This window comes from Cynocephalus volans, chromosome 15 (assembly GCF_027409185.1).
Source record: "Cynocephalus volans isolate mCynVol1 chromosome 15, mCynVol1.pri, whole genome shotgun sequence".
Taxonomy (NCBI): Eukaryota; Metazoa; Chordata; class Mammalia; order Dermoptera; family Cynocephalidae; genus Cynocephalus; species Cynocephalus volans.
Window position 1 is genome coordinate 18,350,802 of NC_084474.1, and position 16,268 is coordinate 18,367,069.

General features: G+C 35.8%; 1 protein-coding gene across 1 annotated transcript in view; it reads left to right on the top strand.

The window, feature by feature from the left end:
- RAB2A (RAB2A, member RAS oncogene family) overlaps positions 1-14,846 on the top strand; it is an 85,397-nt gene extending 70,551 nt beyond the window's left edge. Inside the window, exons 7-8 of the mRNA XM_063079343.1 lie at positions 11,481-11,549; positions 13,538-14,846. Of these exons, the coding sequence (XP_062935413.1) occupies positions 11,481-11,549; positions 13,538-13,633 (165 nt within the window). The 3' untranslated portion in view covers positions 13,634-14,846. The remainder of the gene's footprint in view (positions 1-11,480; positions 11,550-13,537) is intronic.
- The last annotated feature ends 1,422 nt before the right edge of the window (positions 14,847-16,268 follow it).

Genomic DNA, 16,268 nt, shown 5'->3' on the forward strand with positions numbered 1-16,268 from the left:
CTGCCGCAGGCATGCAGTGCTAATCTAGTATATGTGCTGCTGAAGCAAGCACATGCAGTGCTAATCTAAAGCCACCTGTGATTCCCTTACTGGGATGCGTCTCCCTCATTAGGGACACCCTTGCCAAGATGAATCAGAAGTCATATTCCTCTCCAATGCTTGGCAGGTCAGTCTCCGATCCGTGGAGAATGTCCTCACACAGGGCACCATTTTGTTGCTTTGTGTTGCTTTGCCCCCCACGGATTTGTCACCCCTCTTCCCCTGGGTGACGGAGATGCAAAGGATTACTCAAAGCCCATCTCTTCTGAGCAGTGAGAGGCCTTGAAGTGGTTAACTTCCCTGGGAATGCTCCCTCCAGCAAGAGGCAACCCTTCCTTGGGAAATTGGGGTTCTCTTCCTGCATTTATTTTCCAGACCAGGAAGTTACAGGAAGAGAACATAGGTGGGGTTATATATAGTTTAACAATATAGGCTGGTAACTTTCAGTGAAACAAGCCAGATGACATTCCAGTAAGGCAATTAACAAAGGCTTGATCTTAGCAAACATTCCTTCTTACAGCGATTTCTCAGTATCTTTACATAACAATCAGTAACTAGTCTGTCCTTGAGCCAGCAACCTTGCTGTGCCACAAATCTTTATCTTACACCACAGACTTTGTAGCCAGAGGAAAATTTCCAGTCCTCTGCAAGGTCAATATTTGAAACTGCAAGGCTTTGGAAAACCAGGCCCTGTGAAGTACATGTGCTTTAAGAATCCTCTACAGGTCCCTGATCAGGTCATCCCTTGAACTTGGAGAAAACAGCAATTAATTATGGGGAAATTTGTTCTAAATGCCATATCTTATGTTTTTGCTTTTTGAAGACTTGGATTTGCCTAATTATGCCATCCTGTTGTCCCTGAGGAGGATAAGTGAAGCTGCCTGGGAGAAACAGTTTAGCACAGTGGGTGGAAACTGGCTGTGGGCTCAGACAGGAATCCATCCTCAGCTTGCTCCCTGAACTTCGAGGACCCTCCTCTGTGAGAGCTGATCCTGTGAGGGGTTAAAAGAGTAAGGCAGCTATTCTAATGACACATCCTAATTGTCTAGTAAGGGTGGTGTCTGGTATGTTTGGCAACTCACATAATACCATCATCCTCTTTTTGTATAAACTCTTGAGAATTGTCCAAATCCTAGCTGATTGTTGGCTCCCATGTGTAGAGAACTTTTCATGCATGGAGATTACTTTTTTCTTCAGCTTAGAATATCTCATGAGGTTGTAGTTTTTTGTTTAGTTTTTTTTTCCAAATCAGTTGTCCTTTAGAGCAGTGCTTTTCAAACGTTAATGTGCATACAGATCTCCTGAGAGTCCTGTTAAAATGCAGATTCTGATTCATTGGTCTGTAGTGTGGCCTGTGAGTCTGCATTTATAACCAGCCTTCAACCCATGTCGCTGCTGATGTTGGGATCACTCTGAGGAGCTGCAGAGGCTGGGGGAAATCCAAGCAGCTCTGTCACCTCACAGGAGAATCTGACAGAGTGCTGTCCCCTCTCTCCCTGCAGAGACATTGTTGCTTCATACCTTCTCACTGTCTTCATCCTTTTCTTTATTGATTCTTCATTCCCAGCATATAATTATATAATTTTCAACCATCTTAAAATGTAAAAACCTACCACTCCAGTTCTGGATGTGTTCCCCTCCAGCTTCTATTAAGATCGTTTCCATTTCCTCATTCTTTTTCACACCTCAGTTCATTCTGACTTCTTCCACCACAGTCATCCTGGGCCTCCTAATGGCCACACCTAATAAGTGCTTTTCTGTTTCTACTTTAAACAGTCTTTTGGGGATATTTGATACTTTTGACTACTCTTCTTAACTGTGTGACACCATTTTCTTCTCTTTTTTTGTGGCCTCCCCCAGACTCCTTTACCAGCTCTCTTTTCAAAATTGAGATGTTACCTAAGTCCATGACTTCAGGTACCCTTTTAGGCTGTGCGTTCAGCTCCAGTGGCAGCTGCTGTCTAGACAGCTCTGCACGAGTGGTCTTTAGACCCTTCCCATTGAACACATACAGACTGAATGGATAGCCCTTCTCTACTCTGGTCTAATCTTCTGTATCCTATATCCTGTCATGTTCCCTTTCCCTTAACCTCTTCACATTGATTTATTCAAATAATATGTATCAGTTTCCATCTGTTCTCATTGTTTCTACCTGTTAAATATCTCTTCAAATTGTCCTGTATCGTAATTGCCTCCTAATTGGATTTCCTGTCTTCATTTTTCGGTCCTCTACACTGTTGCCTGTGAGATCTTTCTAAAAATGAAAGTCAAATGTTACTTTCCAATTTTATTAAATCCATGCAGTGATTCTCCACAGCTTCAGCATCAAACTCTTTAGGTTGGCAGACAAGGTTCTTTGATTGCCAACTCCCCACTATGTGCTCTCCACATGAAACTAAGAGATGATCAGCTGCGTGGTGCTTTCTACCAGATCCTTCAGGGAAATGGTCAAATCTTATACCTCTTCTGGAGTGCCTTTCATGACACCCACCCTGCCTCCCCTCTACCACCAGTCACCACACATATACACACATGGAATCTGAATTGATAGGCTCTTTTCTCTGTGCTCACTCCTGTGTCATCTTGGGGATGAATTTATCTTAGCACTATATTGTTGCACTTGTTTTTCATGTCAGCCCACGTCAGGACAGAGTTCCTTGAAGACACAGATTGTCTTTACATCTCTGCATCCCCAACATCCCCCACATAGTAGATAACAAAAGTTTGGATGGTTAAGTACAGTCACTTGTTGCTTAATAACAGGGATATGTTCCAAGAAATGTGTCCTAAGTCAATTTTGTCATTGTGCAAACATCATAGAGTGTATTTACACAAACATAGATGGTATTGCGTACTACACACTTAATACAAACATGTATGGTATAGCGTATTGCTTCTAGGCTACACCACCATCATATGTGTGGTATGTCATCCACCGAAATGTCATTATGCAGCACATGACTATTTATTTACTTCAGCCTTGCTCCTCTTCCTTCCTTCTTTAGTCAGTTTTTATTACATGTAGGTGGACATCTGCCCTGTACCTTTCCTTTGCAGTAAGCATTCTGAAACATGAGATTTTACAAAATCCAGATAAGGAGATTAGCTACTTCTTTCATCAGATGCTTCTTTCAGTAGCTGCCTGGAGTCTTTGTAGTTTGAAAAGGCTTTTTTTAGACCCAGGGATATCTGTGTCATGATGTTTAGCAAAGAGTATGGCAGGCTAGGTAAAGCACCCCTTCCCAAAAGCCTTTTACCATCTTTTTGAAGATTTCTACATACCCAGAAGTGGCGTATTTACTTTTATTCCTTCCCTGTGTTTCTTTATGTATTTTCCCTCTAAATTGAAAACATTCTCCCAAAGTTGTGTGGTACAAAAACTTACTGTATCATATTCCCTCCAACACCTCTGGAGGCTTAATAAAGGTGATTGAGGCATAAATAATTAAATTAGCCATTTGCCAAACAGTTATCACTTTGTCAGATATTCTTCTCAATCTTTTAGCCACTTGAAGGGGTCTTTTTTCCTTCCTATATTCATTAATTTTATATAAAATTAAGACCGGAAATTCATGTGAAACCAGAAAAATATGTAAACATCAAAAAACAAGGGTTTTGGGAAGGGGTGCTTTCCCTAGCCTGCCATAATCTTTGCTAAACATTGTTACACAGATCTAGTAATCAAAAATATCTTAAATTATTGAAAAATCAAGGCTGCAAATTCTTGGCTTAGCTGCTAAGGTATTAAAGATACAGCCAAGAGGATAGCTAAAATATAACCAGCTAGCCCTAAGACAGATTGCAGTAGCCTGCCAAGCCAACTAAACTGACAGGATAGATGGGTTTCTGTGTCTGGGGAAGACACATGACTCAAGAAGACGTGACTAACTAGAAAGACCAATTTCAAACTCTCTTGCTAGTACTTGTGTTCTGTCCCAGTACTTAGAAATCTACAGGCTTAATTTGGATTGAGAGGCCATCTTACTTGTCTTGGGCTTTGTTGTAAGTGGTGGACCACATATTTTTATATAGCTAGAATGTGGTTGCAGCATAGCATGGCTTTGTTTCTTTAACCCAATTCTCAGTGTCAAGCTCTTGAATGCTGAGGCGTGAATGCTGAGGCATACCACATGACTTTTCACTGGAGATCTGAGCTGGCCTTATCTGGCTTCCAGAATTAGCTTAGGTTTGGTTTATCTTTTCTTTATTTTTTTATTTGGGGGTGAGGGGGTGGTTGGACAGTGCAGGGATCCAAACCTTTGACCTTGATGTTAAAACACCATGCACTAACCAACCGAGCTAACCAGCCATCCCAAGGGTCACTTAGTTTAATGGATATTTACTACTCTCCTCCACACACTAGAAGACTTTGCTGACTATCATCAACTTCTCCACCTCTAATTTGGCCATCACCCTAGTGAACTTTCTAGATGATCCAAACTCTAACTTTGAAAGTTACTTCCATTTTCTCTACCTTTAAACCAGGGTAGCTAAACATTACCTAAGAAGATCATGCTAGTTTTTGTGTGTCATACACTTATACACTCATACATTTATCTATAGTGTATATTTATATATAGGCACACAATTATGTATAGATTGCCAGCAACCAAGACTTTCCCACATGTATATGACATAAGCATTAGAATTCCTTGAGTATAAAATTTTTTATTCCCTCCTCAAAACCTGATTTAATTTTCTTCAATCCATGGTACACCCTTCCATCTCAGCCATTTAAACCAATAGTGGAGTCATCCTTTTTGTTTGTTTTAATCTTAGGTATATACATATTTAATTGAAGCAATTGATTATACATATTCATGGGATACAGAGTTGAGTATCAATACCTGTGTACAATGTGTGACCAAGTAAGGATAATCAGCATATTCATCATTACAAAATGTAATCATTTCTTTGTGTTGAGGACCTTCGATCTTTTCTAGTTATTTGATAACACAGTCATCCTTATTTTTACTGTCATTTATTAAGTTCTGTTAATTTCTTCAAAGTAGATATTAAGTTTGATCTTTGCTTTCTGCTCTTGTTGCCACTGTCTTAATTGGTCAGACCTTCATTTCTTACCTGGGTTATTGTTCTAGGTTCCTCACTGGTCTCCCCGATGCCAACCTTCCCCCCTTATGATTCATCCTCCAAACTATCCTCTGATTTTTTTCCCTCACCTGCTTCCTACCTTGTCAGGGTTTTGATGTCTATGGGGCCACCTCTCTAACCTCATCTTACATGCCTGCCTGTCTCCAGCTTCCAACAGAATTGAAGTTAAAATCTGCCCCTCCCATCCAAAATTCTCTTTTCTCCCCTCAATTTTTCTAATATAAGAGTGGGAGCTTGCTTGTCCTTCAGGCTTTCACTTACAGGGCTTTCTTTGTTTCTCAGAAGTGATCATGCCACCTTACTCCTCTAACAACTGGAGGTTTTCATGCTATGTTCCAATTTTGAATTTACACCTATCCTGTACTGCCTTATCCTTGCGGTTTAAAATACTTATATTTACCTGAGTATCTTCAGTGCCTGGTACAAATCAAACACTCAATAAATGCTTATGGAATGGAAGAACTGAATTACGGAACATGTCTTTGTATTATCTCTGATAGGAAGTGGGAACAGGAAATGTTTAAATAATGTAATTCCCAAACCTTTCTAATCTAATAGTTCCAGTTTGTACCCCGGCCCACCTCCCTTTATTTCCCTGCTAAAATTGATCAAGATTTGTTTAGGCCACCTCCCTTGCTTCTTAATAAGCATTCACTGGTGATGTTAATTTTTGTAAAGGGTAGGCAGGAGACAGAAGATATAAATAATTACAAACTTCATATATTTCCAAATATAATCTTAGAAATCCAAAATAATTTCTAGCTAGAAGGTTTTTGAAGGGTATGGGAATATGAAGCTTTTATGTTCAATTTTAACTGCAACACAAAATAAATGAAAATGACTTCTCCTTGTTTAAAGAGATACAATCCTAATAAAGGAAAGATAAATGTGATGAGAAGAATATTAGATTCTAATCCTCCTGCTGTAATTGTGTGTGGTCTTGGGCAAATCATTTCTCCTTTTGCAGCTCAGCTGTATCTATGAAGTGAAAGCATTATTACAGATCAGTTTAGCACGGTCCCTCTTTCTTCCAGTAAAACACAAAGAAACTATGTGAAAGAAGTAAAAGCAGAACAGCCCTACTTTGGAATTGGGGATGCTGTGGTGAAGGAGGAAAGAGGAAGAGGTTCTCCCTCCACTGAGATATCCCTTCCCCCTACCTCATCCCCAATAGGTGACTCATGCAGAACTGCCTTGAAATATGATTTGAAAGCCACTGTACTGGATGATGTATGAGTCCTCATCCACGGAAACTAAATCAGAACATTTTAAAATCACAGAATTTGAAGGAGTTTCTTCCTAATATCAAATTCTTCACTAGTGTTCTTTTCATAGGATTTGGCATAATATTTAAGTCTTATCTCAATATATTTTATTCTGTAGGGCTCACTGTGTACATTATGTGTTGATAATTCACTTTTTCATGTTAAGTTTTAATTAATCAAGATATTTTAACTTACTGAAGAGCATTGGTCTGTTTCTGTCCTTTATCTGCAGTGTTTGCAGGGCATCTTCACTTGTGGCACCTGCACTCCCTTCCACTCCTGTTGTTCCCCATATGTCATTGCATCCAAACATTCATGATGAAAGCTGACACACAGTGAGCACCAACTACGTGTCAAGCAGTTTTCAGTGCTTTACATGAATCCTCCTAACAGTACTGTTAGGAGGAAGTAGGCTCACTTATCATCCTCATTTTACCGAGAGGCTAAGCATTGGGTCCAAAGCAACACTTGTAGTAAGAGGTGGCGCACTGAGCTTTGTACCTGGAGAGCCCGGTTCTGGAGTCCTACCCTTAGCCATTCTGCTAGATTTATAGGTATAACTTTATCCCACAAACAGATTTTCTTTTATACATACTTTGAATTTCTTTTAAGAAATAATGAAAGCCTATGTAAGTCACTTAGTATGGTGACTGGTCCATAATAAGTACTTACTAATTACTGGTTATTATTAGCTTAGGCAAATGGACACCTGTAATGTACCTAGCATTGATTTTAGCAATTGAGAACATTAAAAAGAATTCTAGTTACCTCAAGTTTCCTAGTTCTAAGAGAAAACTAAAAAATCACTTATTTTACTAGATACTTGCTCTTTAGCATCTATTCAAGATATTTAAATATAACTGTCCAAGATACTTTATTAGATTTGTTATTTTGAAGCCTTACCTAACAGATGCCATAATTTTTATCTTGCCACCAGGTGGCAGCATGTTACATACGGAAATAATTTAAATGTTACTCTGTTGAAGACAATTTATTTTCAGTATTTTGCCTTAAAAATTGTTAAACCATAATAAAAATAAAATAGTCTTCCATGTTTCCCTTTGCCTCTGTTTTCTAATTGTCCGTGGTATACAGTGAGACCTGCCTCAGTCCTGCCCTACATTCTCCCTGTCAGTTAGTGCAGAAAGTTCCTTTTTCTTTTATTTTTAACAGAGATTTGAATCCTGTGCTTAGATTCTTGAAACTAAATGGTTTTAGTTCAGCAACAATTGGAACTATTTTTTCATCTTTCTCTTATCTTCCATGTTACCTAGAGAAGTTCTGAATATGTAATAACAATTTATTAGGTGCCCTTGGGTAAATGTCAGTGATATGTAAGATACATATCAGCATGTGTATTTGCTGAGTGTTTATTTGAATTACAACACATTTATAATTTTTTGTAGTTATGTTTGTTTTAATTTGTACAGAAGTCCCTGAAATTTTGCCTTAAGTTTAGGTATTATCAGTACCATTCAGATGACTTCTGCCAAGGGTTGAAAGATAAGTATCTGGGGTGGAAGGCAAGAGAATTAATAGCTCATGAAGAAAATAAAGGTAAAGGACTGAACGTGGCAATGAATCAGTGTGGAGAAGGGCAAGGGATAGTGGTAAGATTAAGCGAGATGTAGCCTTCTGATTCTAGAACAGAGAACATGAGAAAGCACGAGGATCGCCAAATTCAGTTGGCTGCAGAGAAATCTGTTTACACTTCGTAATCATGGATCTGCCTGGACATTGTTTCACAGTGCTGATAATGAAATCAATTCACATCTGTTTCTCTGAAAATATTTTTTCCTGTTCTAAAATCTATTCGTTTGGCCTACTGCTTGCCACTTAGTGAAGTCTTAAGTAAAAGAACTTGTCCCCAGAGAGACAACGTACATAAACAAAAAGAAACTGGCATTTCATGTTAGCCTTGTGTACCATTTAGATATTTCCTTGCTAAGGGTTATTGAATTTAATAAAAGTGTTTTAAGTACCTACTCTATTTTAGGTATTGTGCTAGAGATTCAAAAATAAAATGTGCATAATATCTACATTTTAAGGGAACAGCTCAGCCATTCAAACTAATTCTTTGAAGAACATTAGTACTGCCTTGAGATATTTACCAAGCAATACTTAAAATGTATTTTTGTACGTTATGTATGTCCGTAAAGAATTCAGTGGTCTAAAGATGAATTAGAATCATCTGTACCTTGAAATATATATATGGCAATTGATATTTAGTGAATAGAGTGAAATGATCAATTTTTTAAATCCCAGCCAATTTATTATTTTGTAGCTATGTATTTCTCTTTCTAGACATATTTTGCAACTTAAGTGGGGAGATTTTATTTGTGACACCCAAGACTGTTATCTTGGAAGTTTTATTTGATCTCTAATAAGCCTTAATAATATTTAGTTAATGTTCATTATATTTGGGAACCCAACAATTTCAGTTCATAGCCACACACTTTTAAAACAGGTGTACTAATGTCTGCATTGGTCCTGTTGGGTTTCAAACTTTAAGGACTCATTAAAATTAGTCATTAATCACAGGAATATATATTAAATATTAATCTTTTGTCATGAAGTGTATAAAACAATCCATTTATATAGTATCCTCTATAATATGCTCAGAGATGTGGAAAATATTTTCATGTCTAATGTATAATCAGAATTGGATAACAAAGTAAATGTAGCATTGTCCATTGAGATGACAGAAATTATAATGAGAAAATATAACCATTTTTTTGTATTTCAGTTGTAATGAAATTAATTGCATGTTTTTCAAATATAAAATACATCTTAAGTCCATCTGATACAACTGTGTTTAAAGGTGCTTAATAAAATATTAATTATTATTTATGGAATAAAATTAGCAGCTTGTGAAATTTTATAATAGCATAGCTTTCTTGAGCCAGTTTTTAAAGTGATTCATCAACAGATTGGCAAAAGGCAATTTATTTACATAAATTGGCACATTTACAATGACTTTCGTATTATGAAAGTGCTTTTTTATATGGAGTTATGGGACCTTGTAGTTCTCTCTAACATTCTAGTGAAATGTGGACATGTGGATTCCCCTATGAGGAATTCCAGCCCTGTGAATTTATGTATCTGTTGACTTCAGTATTTATTTAGCTTGGTTTCTAAGGCCATCACAGTAATTGACATGTTATCGGAAATAAAGTTAAGTTTTTCCTTATATATAGGGATAACTTCAAATTTGAAGAATGTGAATCAATTCATGGTTGGCTGAAAGCCAATTTCTCCTTCACTTTAACTCCAGCACACATGAAAAGCACACTCACATCCTAAGTGCCTTGTGAATCTGCAGTGATTAATTCTTCTCATTATTTTGCTGCAGATTCTCATGACCCTCTGTGATGATTCGATCAGCCACTTAGAGTTTATGCATATTCATACCTCTGTGCTCTTGCCGCAGTCATTCAAGTCTCCTTCACTGACTGGTGTGTGCTTGGTGCAGTAATTGAGCTGCAGTAGATTGATTACTCTGGGGAGCTGTAAGGCCTTTAAAGGTGAAAACATATCAGTCCCGTTAATTAGGAAACAAAAGCTCTGATGGCAAGTTCAGCACTCAAATGTTTCCAATGTAGAAAAGACAAAAGGTACGGTTTATTCCTCTCCATGAACCCCGTTTACTTTTTAAATTTTGAAATAGGTATGTAGTGGAGCATAGCTTTCTTCTATGAATTTTCAGAGAATGCTAATTGAGAGGACCTTATTTATAATATTGATTCATACTGTTATCTGTGATCTCTCACCTTCTGTAGCATTGGAAATACTTAATATAAATATCTTAATATTTTACATAAATATACAATGCTTGTGGGTAAGTTTTAGTAGTTATGGGCTTAGTTTGGTCTACAGTATTAATTAACACTAGTTTTTTTGTCAATTTAGTAGTATCCTATATGGGAAAATGGTGAAACTTTATTCATCATGACATGGAAGTTATAAGGATAACTTCAGTTTTGAAGAATGTGAATCAATTCATGCTGAAACTCTTTAAACATCCTGATTCTTTCTCTCTTAAACTATATATTAAGTAATCCATTAGCATCGCAAAAAGGGCCCTGTGTGCAACAGTGTCCTCTAAAAGTAAACTAGCTTCAACATGGAGGATTATGCAATTTATGTAGTTGACGTGTTTTTCTCATGTGTACTGTTCTCATGTTATATATTCTTTTTTTCTCTCATGGTCATGATTTTTTCTTTTGAGATACAATGCACAACTATAAAATTCACCCTTTTAAAGTATACAATTCATGTGGTTTTTAGTTTATTCACAAAGTTGTGCAACCATCACCACTATTTAATTCTAAAACATTTTCATCACCCCACAAAGAAACATCTTCTACTTATTAGCAGTCACTCCCAATTTCTTCCTTCCCCTATCCCCTGGCGAAAAATAATCTACTTCCTGTCTTGATGGATTTGCCTGTTCTGTACATTTCCTATAAATGGAGTTGTACTATATATGTGGCCTTTTGTGTCCACCTTCCTTCACTTACCATATTGTTTTTGAGGTTCATCCAAATTGTAGCATGAATCAGTACTTCATTCTTTTTTATATCTGAATCATATTCTACTATATCTATATCCCACATTTTGGTTTCACTCATTGGTTGATGAACTCTTGTGTTGTTTCCACTTTTTGACTATTGTGAATAATGCTGCTAGTAATGCTAATGAACATTTACATACATCCTTGCTCTGTTCTTGATCTTAGGAGGAAAGCTTTCTGTCATCACCGTTGAGTATGATGTTAGGTGTGGTTTTTCTCAGATGCTATTTATCAGCTTAAGGAAGTTCCTTTCTATTTCTAGTTTGTTGAGTGTTTTTATCATGCAACGTTGTTGTATTTTGTCAAATGCTTTTTCTGTGTCATTTGAGATTATCATATGGCTTTTGTCTTTTATTCTATTAAAATGGTATATTACATTGATTGGTTTTCATATGTTGAACATTATGATATTTTATAGAGCTTTCATATAGTGTTCATTTACTATTGTGGCTTTAAATAATATGAACCAATTTCTCTACTTTATATTTCAGGCATTTATTAATACAGCAAAAGAAATTTATGAAAAAATCCAAGAAGGAGTCTTTGACATTAATAATGAGGTATATACATATAAATATTATTGGCTTATATTAATTTAGAATTGACTTTTAATTACTATTTGGACTTATGATTTTAGAGTTTTTAAAATTTCTAAAATTGACCCATGATAATCAGTTAACACATTAGTTTACAGTCATCTAACTGAAAACATGGTATATAGTTAAAAGTTTCTGTTCTATTAGAGCCTCACTTTGTCCATGAAAATGAATTAAATAAGTGGCCCTATCTATTTTTTGCAAGCAATGCAAAATAATATAAATCCCCCAAAGAGACAAGAAAATCCACTTTCATCCACATGTCCATATGGTGTCATCTGCTTTGGGGGTTAGTATTCTAGTGTGTAAATGCATGTACTATGTTACTAATGCAAGATGCTCTCTGTTGTCTACTATGAAAGAGGGAAGTGCCCAGTTTGGAAATTACTCCCAGTATAGCATAGTGTGTTTTCAGGAGACTAAATTAATATTTATAATTGGCAGTTGGCACTGGGTTTTTCATAAAGCTATTTCAAGCCTGTTTTTGTCAACATGATTAGGATAAAATGTAAAGCTTTGAAGCATATAATTCAGAGTGTTCACCAATGGCCATCATTTTTACTTAAATTCCTACTCTGCATTTATTTATTTGAAAATGTCTGTGTGGATATAGTATATTATTTATTTTTACATAAATATTTTTCCTATTTGATAATTAGACTTCTGGCCTCAAAGAGAAAAATTCTGGTTTCTCCCCTAGTCATAGTTAGAAAAGCAGTGTTAGAAAGTCATTGTGTATGTGTCTCTTGGCCTATATTATTATTAATGAGGTTCTCTATTATTTGCCCCAATAGTCTCTGCTAAAACAAATAACAGTTTACCTAAGATTTCCAAAAAGTACTTGATTTTCTCATTCCTTTTAATTTAGAGTAATATAGTTTCTAAATCCTATCTTCTAGATGGTAGTATTACATTAATTTAAAGGAAACACCATTCAGAGACTAATGTCACATAAATTGAACAGTAATTGGACTGCTATTTAAAAGGGCACATTCATTGTTTCTGTCTGGTTTCATATAGTAGCTGACTGCTTTACTGTGCCTTATGCAGCTTTGATTGTAATGTGCTGTCAGGAGCTAACAGGCCATGCTATTTATTTGGCCTAATGCCAAGTCTGACTCCTTGATTTCTCAAGAAGTCGCTACCAGCCCAGAGGGGGCAAAACCAATGAGCCATAGGGCATGCTTTTTATTAAAGAGGAGTCAAAAGAGCGAAAAGAAACCACATCAGCTGCTGTCAATACTGAGCTAGTGCCAGAAACCCCAAGGCTACTACTGTTGCAGAACAACTGCCAAGCACTATAAATCTGAGATTTACTGTGACGTAAAGTTTCCTTAAGAGCTTAATTTCTGAAGCTACTGTATTACTTTTCTCAAAGTGTTGTATTTTTAGGTAAAATCCACTTGAGGGAGTGAGGGTTAAGACATAAGTGTGAGTTTGATGAATGAAAGAACTCCTCTGTGTGTGGGTTCTTGGCAAGCTGCCATGTCTTTGGGGATCATAGAAATTATTGATGACACAGAACACTCATATGCCCTTAGCCTGTACAGCTGATTCAACACGGAACAGAAATGCTGTCTACAGAAAAGATTTTATGTCGTATTAGAGCACCATGGTTTTTCGATATTTTTATCCTTTAAAGATCACTTGCAATAATTGTTTTAAATAATTTCTCCAGTATGACAAGTTCGTGAAAAGCAGCATTATCCAATTTCTTTTTACCCAGTACCTGGTAAGATAAAAGAATTGTTTTCAGAAACATTTCCAGAGTGTTGTTTTTAAAAGGAAGGACCATTCCCCTAAGAGATATTGTTTTAATGTTGCTAAAGTCTACTTAATATTTAAGTTTTCTTGTTTAGTAAAATTGTATCATTAATGAATTTTTTAAAAATCTAATTATACTGTCTGGTTGGGTTTGGTTATATTTATTATTCTGTTCTTTTTTATTTCAGGCAAATGGCATTAAAATTGGCCCTCAGCATGCTGCTACCAATGCTACACACGCAGGCAATCAGGGAGGCCAACAGGCTGGGGGTGGCTGCTGCTGAGTCTGTTTTTACTGTCTAGTGCCCAAACGGGGCTACTCATTTATTCTTTCCCCCTTCTCCTTCTGCTCAGCTGAGACATGAAACTGTTTGAAATGGCTTTATGTCACAGAAGATTTCAATCCTTCAAATTCTTGTATAACTTTGAATAAATGGTTAATGTTCACTTAAAAAGACAGATTTTGGAGATTGTATTCATATCTATTTGCATTTGATTTCTAGGTCAATTGGTGTGATTATTTTTGTTAAATGTTGTCTTGTGCCCTTAACTACAAACTGGAATTGTATTAAACACTACAAAGTCATCTTGAGTATTTTAAATCGGTTTGTGTATTAGGTTTCCTAACACCTGTGGTTACCTAATGTTTAATATTATAAAACTGTCCTCAAAAAGTTTGTTGATTTTCAAGGCTAGAAGGAAAGACAGAAGGACTCTTAATTCTGTATTTATCATTTACTTTCTGTATATATAGTTTAATAACCTGCTTGGGTGTAATTTGCCAAGCTTGAATTCTTTAATGCATTTGCATAAATTCTATACTGTTTAGAGCTTAAAGTTACAGAAGCATTGTTAGGAATTGCTTGGACACTGAATTTTAAACTTTTTGAAATTGTTAACAAGCATGTTCATCTTTTCTTGTCACTAGTTGAAGAAAAATATGCTTAATGTATATTACTAAAGGCTATGTATGTGTTAATCTGTTTTAATGCCAAAAGTTTACTATTTGTCCACAGTTTCCTTAAAACCTCTTCAGAAAAGGATTGTTTGCCTTAATACTGTTGGATAAGAACACGGTGTAATGAGTGAAAAGGGCAGAAGCAAGAACTTCCTACATCTAAGTGACTGCAAGAAAAATGAGTATCCACATTTACATGGCACATTATGAGGACTTTAATCTTTCCTTAAACACAATGATGTTTTCTTTTTCTTTTCTTCACATGATTTCTAAGTATATTTTTCATGCAGGACAGTTTTCAACCTTGATGTACAGTGACTGTGTAAAATTTTTCTTTCAGTGGCATATTTAAAATATGGTAAGCATCTTGTCTGTTTTGAAGGGATACGACAGTAAATCTACAGATGGAAAATCCTGTTAAAAAGTAGAAAAGCTTTAGTAATTTACTCAGTGTGGTGGTTTTATCCTTTTTTTCTTTCTCTCCCTTGGTCTATAATGAAGTTGTTATAGCAGTGCAAAATAAAATCCTATGTATAAAAGTGTTCTTTTTTTTTTTTTTTATTTTGGCCACATCTTTTTTAAAAATTTTGAATTCTTGTCCATTTACAGCTTTTACATGTATTTAAGCATGTTTTTAAAAAGGGCCAGAATATTTAACACTTATTATCCTCTTTAGAAATTTTGCTAAAATGTGATAAAACTCTTTCACTGTATTGAAATTCTTTATGTTGTTGATGATATAAGCAAATATTTTCTACTCCTCAACTAGTACAGAGGAGCATTTATACCTGTAAGAAGGCATAAGGAAGTTCTAGGTATGCAACTACTTTCAATTCACTTACTGACTTCAACTTTCTACAGGTCTTTCCTGAAGAATCAGCAATATTCTGTCAAAACTTTGAAATTAATCTTTGGGAAATCACCTAGTGCCATCATAGTTTTAACTAGCTCCTAGAGGACAGATGACAGAAAATCTAGTTTCATGAGTATTTTTATTATGTACTTTTTTTTTTTTTCCTACAAGTGGTCATATCAGTTTCACTGATCTTACTAATCACTCTTTTTACTGATGAGTAGAGAAAGTTAGGATAATTAAGACATGCTATGCTGTACACCAAGAACAGAATGATTCTTTGAAAATTATTTTTAACTATTGTTAACTCTTCCAGAAATTTAATGTGTTTCTTTTCCATGCTGTCTCCATAATTCTTTTATAAATCAAGTATAAGAAAAGAAATTAATGGTGAGAACAAACAACAGACCAGCACATGTATTTTAATACCCTAAGAAAAGATGGAGCCTTCAAATACAGTTCCTACCCCAGCAACCTTGATGTACCTCAGTCTGGGGCAGCAGAGGCAGCTGGTGGACTTTTCTGTAGTTCATTACCACTTTCTCTCCAAATCTCATCTACCTTTGCATGTTATGAATCCTTTATGTTACTTGACAAAACAATGTTACTATCTGTGGTTTCCACTCTGCTCATTTTATTATCCCTGTCACAAATAATGTAATATTAGTACCAGCAGTTGAATATTTAGTACTGTAATTGAATTTTTAATTGATCTATGATCACTTTTTATAGCATCTGTGGACATGTCTTAATAGCTAGAAAATTGGTCACTGAAAAAATAAATACAACTTTTAATGTCTCAACATGTAACATCCCAAAATTGAGATCTTCATAAAAACATGTCAGCATTTGTCTTCTAAATTTAAGACAACTGAATGGAGAGCCAGTTTTTGAAAGAGTGGCATGTATTTAGATACACAATTTGAACAAATATATGGGAGCTGAACTGGATCTTCATACACAGTTTTTTAAAGGATATTTTAAATAGCCTATAAATAGGAAAACAATCTTTATCTGCTAATGGTCAAAAGGATAGGGATGTAAGTGGTAACAAAATGTGTATAATCACTCAGAAGAAAGTGATATTTTTGTCTGGCTTTGGGACACA